This window comes from Macrosteles quadrilineatus, unplaced genomic scaffold (assembly GCF_028750875.1).
Source record: "Macrosteles quadrilineatus isolate MER2022 unplaced genomic scaffold, UCM_ALF_1.0 Scaffold_7__1_contigs__length_78375512, whole genome shotgun sequence".
NCBI classification, from domain to species: domain Eukaryota; kingdom Metazoa; phylum Arthropoda; class Insecta; order Hemiptera; family Cicadellidae; genus Macrosteles; species Macrosteles quadrilineatus.
The window spans coordinates 2447098-2456538 of NW_026542600.1; the positions used below are offsets into that span (position 1 = coordinate 2447098).

Sequence of the window (9441 nt, forward strand, 5' to 3'; positions counted from 1 at the left end):
AAGGTTTGTAACCGACTATACATTTATCAATAAGATTTTATATCAAGCACTATTCAATCAAGTATTTTCGAGTAAATAGTGTGACGTGTGTTTGTAACGTGTAGGTGTGTGAGTAGCAGACAAGGCTGGGGGAGAGTAGAAATAATCCTTAGCTTAGTACACTGGATTTCCACACTATGTGTTCAAAGCTTACACAAGGAAATTAAATCCTCGGATTTGCGCACTACATTTGCCTCACTGCGTATAATACATTAATAAAGGGGGGGGAATTGTGTACAATCACTACACACTAATAATATTCGGTACATTTTATAATATTATTATTATTGCACGTATACTACACCATTTTTAACGAAAAACTTAAATTAAATAATATGGATCAATTGCTTTACTGTAAAAGGTATAATTATAAAAGAACAATTTTGAGGTTTCCTTGGCACTGTTTGTTAACCCTCCAGATAACACTCCAGATTATACTCCAGATTATACTCCAGGTTATACTCCAGGTTACATTCCAGATTATACTCCAGGTTATACTCCAGGTTATTCTCCAGGTTGTACTCCAGTTTATACTCCAGATTACATTCCAGGTTATACTCCAGGTTATACTCCAGATTACATTCCAGATTATACTCCAGGTTATACTCCAGGTTATTCTCCAGGTTGTACTCCAGGTTATACTCCAGATTACATTCCAGATTATACTCCAGGTTATACTCCAGGTTATTCTCCAGGTTGTACTCCAGGATATACTCCAGATTACATTCCAGGTTATACTCCAGGTTATACTCCAGGTTACACTCCAAATTATACTCCAGATTATACTCCAGGTTATACTCCAGATTACATTCCAGATTATACTCCAGGTTATACTCCAGGTTATTCTCCAGGTTGTACTCCAGGTTATACTCCAGATTACACTCCAGATTATACTCCAGGTTATACTCCAGTTTATAGTCCAGGTTATACTCCAGATTAAACTCCAGTTTATACTCCAGGTTACACTCCAGATTACACTCCAGATTATACTCCAGGTTATACTCCAGGTTACACTCCAGATTACACTCCAGATTGTACTCCAGGTTATACTCCAGGTTATACTCCAGGTTACACTCCAGATTACACTCCAGGTTATACTCCAGGTCACACTCCAGGTTATACTCCAGGTCACACTCCAGGTTACCCACCAGGTTACACTCCTGATTACCCTCCAGGTTACACTCCAGATTACCCTCCAGGTTACATTGCAGGTTACACTCCAGATTACCCTCCAGGTTACATTGCAGGTTACACTCCAGATTACCCTCCAGGTTACACTGCAGGTTACACTCTAGGCTACCCTCCAGGTTACACTCCAGGCTACTCTCCAGATTACCCTCCAGGTTACACTGCAGGTTACACTCTAGGCTACCCTCCAGGTTACACTCCAGGCTAATCTCCAGATTACCCTCCAGGTTACACTGCAGGTTACACTCTAGGCTACCCTCCAGGTTACACTCCAGGCTACTCTCCAGATTACCCTCCAGGTTACACTCCAGGTTACACTGCAGGTTACACTCTAGGCTACCCTCCAGGTTACACTCTAGGCTATCCTCCAGGTTACCCTCCAGGCTACACTCCAGGTTACACTCCAGGTTACACTGCAGGTTACACTCTAGGCTACCCTCCAGGTTACACTCTAGGCTACCCTCCAGGTTACACTCCAGGCTACACTCCAGATTACCCTCCAGGTTACACTGCAGGTTACACTCCAGGCTACTCTCCAGGTTACACTCCTAGTTACACTCCAGATTACCCTCCAGGTTACACTCCAGATTACCCTCCAGGTTACACTGCATATTACCCTCCAGGTTACATTGCAGGTTACACTGCATATTACCCTCCAGGTTACACTCTAGGCTACCCTCCAGGTTATACTCCAGGTTACACTCCAGGTCACACTCCAGGCTACCCACCAGGTTACACTGGAGGTTACCGGGGAAATATTTTACATAAACGACCAGATTATTTTATTTATTTTATCAGTTATTTGTTCTTGTTCTAAATTTGCCTTCCCTTTCCCCTCAATAATTTTTTTATTTGCCAATTACGTGTACAAGTGTTTCTTTACTATTTAAATTCATTATAAATCAGCTGTTGTGTTTAACTATCTATAAATATAGGCGCGAGCTAATAATTGTACTGTGTTTTTAACATATTGCGTGATTATCCGCTCGATAAGTATAACCTTAAACCTCTAAATTTTCATCTGTCATGTAGGTTTGCTATAATCCGTTTGCTTTTATATTTATCTTTAAACAATTTTATTTGATATAAGTCTTACTTATAATAGAGCGTAAGAAAGCTTCACACATGAATCTTGAGCACGCACAGGGAAATACCACTTCCGATACTTGTAATGAAATATTTCATTGACCAAAGATCTAACGGTGACGCAAATTTTAGCTCAAAATAACAACCGAGTAAAAATGGCAGTCGTTCATAGGTTTAAAATGGCAGATTCATGAAATCTTTGAACGGCTGCCATTTTTGACTCGGTAGTCTTTTTGTGTTTACATTTGTGGCATTGTATTCTACTAATAAATACCTTCATTTGATGTACATATCAACCTATGCTTACATTTAAAATATTCTCCTGACTCCTAGCGGGCCTGAGGAAGTGGCGGATCACTGAATGTGTGATCGATTTTTATAACCAGTAACTTTGTACAAAACTTTGTAGGTCTATTTCAAATATAAAGAAAAAATTTAATCGGTCCGGGACTTTTGGTACATACTGTATAGTGTATAGTTCTTTTGTATGGTTCAGAGATATGGACGCTAACAAAAAAGATCTATAAGAAGTTAATAGCGTTCTAAAATAAAATGTTTAGAATGATATATAGTCCAATATCCGTAAACGGGGGGGAGCGAGCTGGTCTAGTGGTTAGATCGCGGGACTTCAGTCCCTGGGGTCTCTGGTTCAAATCCCCCCAAATCACCAATGGATTTTATCTATGTGATATTGCCGCAACCCCTAGGTCTAGCCTGAAGTAATGTGAAAAACAATCCCAGACTCGTGCCTAGCGTTTTAGGATAAAAAAAAGTAAACGGGAGAAAAATAGAGAAGTCAGTAACTTCTCGCAAAGAAAACTTTGTAATGAAATGTGGTAAAAGTGTTTGGAGTAACAGAGAATGTTGCAGCCATGAAGATGTGTGGCAAAATTAATCCGTATGAAACCAAACCTGTCAAACCGTGACGTAAGTTGAGCTTGAAGGGTCTGGTTGACGTCATCAATTAAAGTGGGGTAACGACGTAGTTAGTTAAGGTCATTGTCAATGTCTTTGATATCTAAAACTCGTCTATGCCATTATAATCACACACACACACACACGTCACATGCAATCGCCCTGGCAACAAGGCCGACATTTTGCGGGACCCGGAACACGTCCCGCTTCTACAGGGTAGGAAAACTCTAATTTTATTCCTCATGCGGGTCGACCACATAGACCGAAAGAAAAAATCTCCCTTACAAATATCTTTCTCCTGTAACCTAGCAGAAGCTAATAGATCTTCAGTCTTGTTATCTCCAAATGAAAATGTCTTTCCATGTGCCGTATTCTGAAACAGGTTTTCGAAAAGAGGAAATCTCAAATGATGACTTGCATGATAATATGGAATTAATGAAGATATCATAGTTTATTGTAACTATGATAATTGTTCCAGTTCATTATTTTATGAGGGCGTTTTTTTAGAGTACTTGTGACTTGTGGGGGGGGGGTTTACTTGTGGTATAACAGATTAGATCAAAAACCTACTACTAGCGGTGCCTCGTCTAAATTTGGTTATTTTGAGAGATGTCAGTTATTTTCGTCTGAAGGCATTGGACCTGTTTTGTGTGATAGAGATTATTGTTAGTTGTAATTTCCGGTTAGAATAAGTTAGTAAGAGTGGGTTTCTTGTCAGCAGACAGCGTGGGGAAAGAGTTGGTCGTTTTAGTCAACTCCATTCTCCATTTAGTTACAAAACTTACAAATATGTTTGTTTATTGTATGCAAAATATAATAGGTAACACTTAAAACACTTTTCTTACATTTTTCCTTAATCTTTAAGTAAATGTTATTCACAACCTCAAGCCAAATTTCTAAAAACAGAGTCTTTTGGCCTGGAATGTAGTTATGAGTTGTTTTTATTATTATTGTTTTCCCTATTGACCTGTCCAATTCCTGCCTCTGGACTACGGAAGGTAACTACAAGTATTCAAGAAAGTAAACTTTCTCACTACCTTTTGTACCCCACCCCCAGCATTTATTTTGCAAATAAAAGAAGCATTACCGTTGCAGACGAAATCGGAGTGAGCTTTTAATATACTCGATAGCAGAATTTGTAGGCGAATGGAAGATCAAAATATGAACGAAATTGAAACTATATTGAGATCTACCAAAAAGCACTTCATCAAGGAAAAAACAAAAGATGAAGAGAAGGAAACATGCTTGGAAGAAAACATCAAATAATAAAATGTTAATAAGAAATTAAAGTAAACCTTACCATAGCCAAACAGGAACAGAACAAAGATTTAAGTGTTTAATGAAACCAAAAAGTACATTGACAAATAAAATGTATTTTGGACCAATAAATTAAAAAGAGGTGAGGTTTTAACCTAGGGAAGACAGGATGGGGAATGAAGTTGGTTGTTTTTTTGTCAACTCCAACCCTATGTTTTAGTATCAAATGGCCTTTGCTTACTTACAATACTTAAATTATTGTGTTTATTGTATACATAATGGAAATAAGGATCCCTACGACCACCTTTCCCGGTTAATGGGAGTAACCCTAAATAACCATTGATTGGACTACATAGCATCAAACTTGCTATGTAGTCCAAGCATAATTTAATTTATTGGACAATTAAAAGTAAGCTACAGTAAACAATTAACAGATAGTACGTACCAATAATAATGTAAAATAAAGTGGGATTTAAGGTTAGATTTTCTGTTTGGGGTATAAAGGATAGGGAGTTGAATGTTTTAGTCAACTCCATTCCTATCCGGGTAATAATTCAAACTAACCGTTTGCCCTAGTTACAATACTTTGATCATTTTCTTTGTAAGCTACACAATATGATTCCTCAAGAAATGATGGAACGAGTATTCGACGGTTTTTCAAGCGAGTCGAGGAATGTCAACGTGTTCAAGGTCGTCACTTAAATTATGTCGTGTTTAAGAAATGAACAAATGACTTTATCAACTAAAAATGGCATAAGATAACCTTTGTTTTAATGTGGTATTTAGGTGTATAGTGTAAATAGTATTTAATTTGAGTTATTTATAAATTGTGGTGTTCTCATTGCCTCACCCTGTGCCTTAACAGCTGTTAATTGAATCCCGTCCGAAATTTTGTCACAACTATAATAAATGTTTAATTTCCTGAAACAGAAGTCCAAACTGAGCCTCATAACCACAAAAACTTGTGTGTCGCTATCTTGAGAGGAAATGGGCAAAGTTTCATCAAGGGGCAAGTTCAATTTAAATGATATACTGATGTTGATTAGACTATATATGTTGGGCCTAATTTCGAATTGTAAATATGCACGTATAAGACAATGGTGGTTTCTTTATACTTGTATAACGTGGCGTCTATAAGAAAAAATACAAGACATATAATAAATGAGTTAGAGTACCTCGTGAACCCAAAGTCTCTTGTAATACAGAATGTCCGTTAAGTGTTGCATTAGCGTAAAATCCTTCCCGGAACACGTTTGAAGGAGACAAAATCAAAACTGGTAAAGATAATAAATAACTATTTTAACCGAATTGATTAAAAGTAAACTTAATATGGATGCTCGAGACTTACAAGTCCTCGGATCGTGTCAAATTATTATAGTGTGTAAATTAAGTATGGAAACAAATCTGTATTTTTTAAACCAAAATAGATAGAAATATTGGGTTTGTGGCATTGACTGTTAACCAAGGTTCCGCAATTTTTTGCATCAGAAAAAATTTTTCACCCCCTCAGGGGGGGTAGGGGTAGGGGGTAACTTAATTTTTTTAAATAGCAACCCCTATTGAGTGACCTCTCATTTTGAAGGGTTTGTCAAAAGAAATACAATGCCGTAAACCCGAGGTCGATATCTTACCCCTAACCAGAATGGCGGCCATTTTAAATTTCGAGATGGGCAAACGAAATCCAGTGTGGATACCCATAATTTACCTTTTAAATGGGTTACATTGGGTAAGCCGAACTCCAGATACCATTATTAGATTGAAAAGTGGATGTTTTTATCGTATTCAAAATTTTGCCCCAGCCCCCAAAATAGGGTATTTTGGGGGCAGCCCCAAATTTTTAAACGCAACCCCCTATTGAGTGACCCCTCGTTTTGAAGGGTTTGTCAAGACAAAAGCAGTGGCACAAATCTTAGGTCGATATGTCATCCCTAGACGAAATGGCAGGCATTCAACATTTTTAATTGGTGAAATGGGCGCTTTTTTACCCAATCAAGTTTTTGAATGCCTGCCATTTCGTCTAGGGATGACATATCGACCTAAGATTTGTGCCACTGCTTTTGTCTTGACAAACCCTTCAAAACGAGGAGTCACTCAATAGGGGGTTGCGTTTAAAAATTTGGGGCTGCCCCCAAAATCCCCTATTTTGGGGGCTGGGGCAAAATTTTGAATACGATAAAAACATCCACTTTTCAATCTAATAATGGTATCTGGAGTTCGGCTTACCCAATGTAACCCATTTAAAAGGTAAATTATGGGTATCCACACTGGATTTCGTTTGCCCATCTCGAAATTTAAAATGGCCGCCATTCTGGTTAGGGGTAAGATATCGACCTCGGGTTTACGGCATTGTATTTCTTTTGACAAACCCTTCAAAATGAGAGGTCACTCAATAGGGGTTGCTATTTAAAAAAATTAAGTTACCCCCTACCCCTACCCCCCCTGAGGGGGTGAAAATTTTTTTCTGATGCAAAAAATTGCGGAACCTTGGTTAACAGTCAATGCCACAAACCCAATATTTCTATCTATTTTGGTTTAAAAAATACAGATTTGTTTCCATACTTAATTTACACACTATAGACTATCGCCAATTATTGCTACGTAGGGAGTTCGTGTGACGACGTTAGATCACCCAAACTGACTAGTAAGGATAAAGAAGAAGATAAAGGAGGAGAAGGAGGAAAGTAGGGGAAAAGGAGAAGGAAAAGGATATTTGGGTATGAGGGAGTATGGATAAAGTATAAGATATAAGAGAGTTAAGAAATGAAAGATGAGAGATAATCGATAATTACTATGTTTTGGCTTGAAAAACTATACAAAATAACACATATATTCTAAAATGTTGCCCTATTCATAAGAATAGTTATGATAATCTAATATCTGAGTTATGATAATCTAAGTCCAACAATCTGAAAGCATTTTGATTACATCTACAGTTTGAAATACTACTAGCAATTTGAAGATCTTAATTTATACAATGGAAATAAAACTTAACTAGTGGCTTGTAGGGACAAGGTCTCTAAAACTTTAATCTAAAACCAATTATTGTAATATAGTAAATCAAACGAACAAATAATCAAAATTATCTTTATTTTAGGATTTCCTTAAAATCAGATGTTATGTTAGGTCATAAAGTCAATTCAATATTGGAAGTAGTTTTGGACCACCCTTTCTGAACATCTGAAATAGTATATTACGTTACTAGTCCTGAAAATAAGTGTTTGCCGGACGAGTGTGGTTGTTCCCGTGCGAGACGAAATCGAGTACAGGATTACCATACGAGTCCAGTACACACATTTTGGACGAGTTACGTACGATAGTTTACGCCATACTACTAAATCCCTACATATCCTTATATATTTCCACCAACTAAAGGACTAAAAATCACTAGTCATAACAGAGGTTATGTTTTTGGTTACTCACTGTTACCTAAATACAGTATAATCAGCTGATTGGTGTCCGGTAAAACTCATTGCAGTACAGTAGTACGCAATGAAACCCCATTTGAATAAGCTGGCGGCAAACAGCTGTTTTCTGGACTAAATCCTTGCGTGGGAAGTTCGTCAAAATAATGTAGTGTGGCGTAAAATAATTATACTTCGATGTGCTGGAGGTTTGCCTTATGTTGAATTAAAGACACCTAAAGGCAATTTTTATCAGCAGTTTTTTTATTATATCTGCAAAACTTATATTATATTATCGATGAATCTAAGTTATATTGTTTATCCGAAGTTAGAGGATTAGAGCGACCCTCACTTTCCCACGCGCAAGCATACTCACTCGCCCAGCTAACGTGCTAAAGGTGTTTTTTACCAACAACCCCTGAGTCACTAAATCACATTTTTCATTTTCCTAACTGATGATTTTACATGATTTCTACTCTAATTACTAACTCCAAATATTATTACTTGCAAAATTATTCCAAACACAGTTAAATTGTAACAACTCTAAACTGTTAAGCTAGGTTTAAAAGTAAAGTAAATAAAACAGGACTTTTTCCGATGGACAATCAGTATTGACACCCGATTTATAGCACAGGGCAGATATCCTGGAATTAGACACTGGAGTGCTGCACCACCCTTACATTTCGGTATATTAGGTGGCAGTACTCAGTTATGCCTAAATATCTAACTAAAGTGTGAAGAGCAAGAAAGATAGTGTGAAGTTAGTGTTAAGTAATAAGGGGAAAGAATTGTTTATGATTGATGACTTTAAATTATTAAAAAACCCACTGCAGCAAACCTACAGGCAAAGTGAGTTACCATTTCTCTCATTTGATTTTAACTGAAATTTCTCCTTGAACATGTCGGACGAATTCTCTATTTAAATTATGCCTACAATCATACTACTATCCATAAACAAATACTAACTTTTTGATTGATATGCATTCTTGTCAAATATATCTTAACTTGATTCATTGATTCGATTCTGTAGGGGCGGACCTTGTCCTGTTGCACGTAAGCCACTGATGGACTTTTTGTGCTCCCAACTTGATATGTCGGAGTCCGTCAAACCTGAGTAGATTAATGAACTTCAGCATCCTATCTATGAGCTCCTCCTGAGGAAGGTGTCTGCCCCTTGTCATTGCTCCAAAAGTACTATCCCTTACCTCGTTCAGAGCTGTGCAGTCATAGAGCAGATGGTCTGCAGTCTCCTCTGACTGCCACATTTCCTACATGCAGTATCTCCATTGTGGATCCTCAAGCGATTCAGGTGAAATTTCAGGAAGCCATGGCCAGTGACCATACCTGTGATCTGTGTTGCCCCCTGTCTGTCTAAACGTAGAGCATTGGAGGCGACCGTCTGTCTGGTAAGGAGAGAAGAGGGTGAGCTTACTTATCATATGGTGTTGAAGCCTAATCCATCTTGTCCTGTGTTCCTCCTAAGCCCATGACATGACTGAGTGACATGCATACTCACGAGAGATTCCACAGAAAGGCTGTGGTCTCACGAAGTCTG

General features: G+C 37.8%; 1 protein-coding gene across 1 annotated transcript; it reads right to left on the reverse strand.

The window, feature by feature from the left end:
* Positions 1-446: 446 nt before the first annotated feature.
* Positions 447-9151, reverse strand: LOC128998108 (cysteine-rich, acidic integral membrane protein-like). Its single transcript, XM_054424105.1, has 2 exons — positions 9092-9151; positions 447-1775 (listed from the first exon to the last, which is right to left on the reverse strand). The coding sequence occupies exons 1-2, from the start codon at positions 9149-9151 to the stop codon at positions 447-449; spliced, it is 1389 nt and encodes a 462-aa protein (XP_054280080.1).
* Positions 9152-9441: the final 290 nt, after the last annotated feature.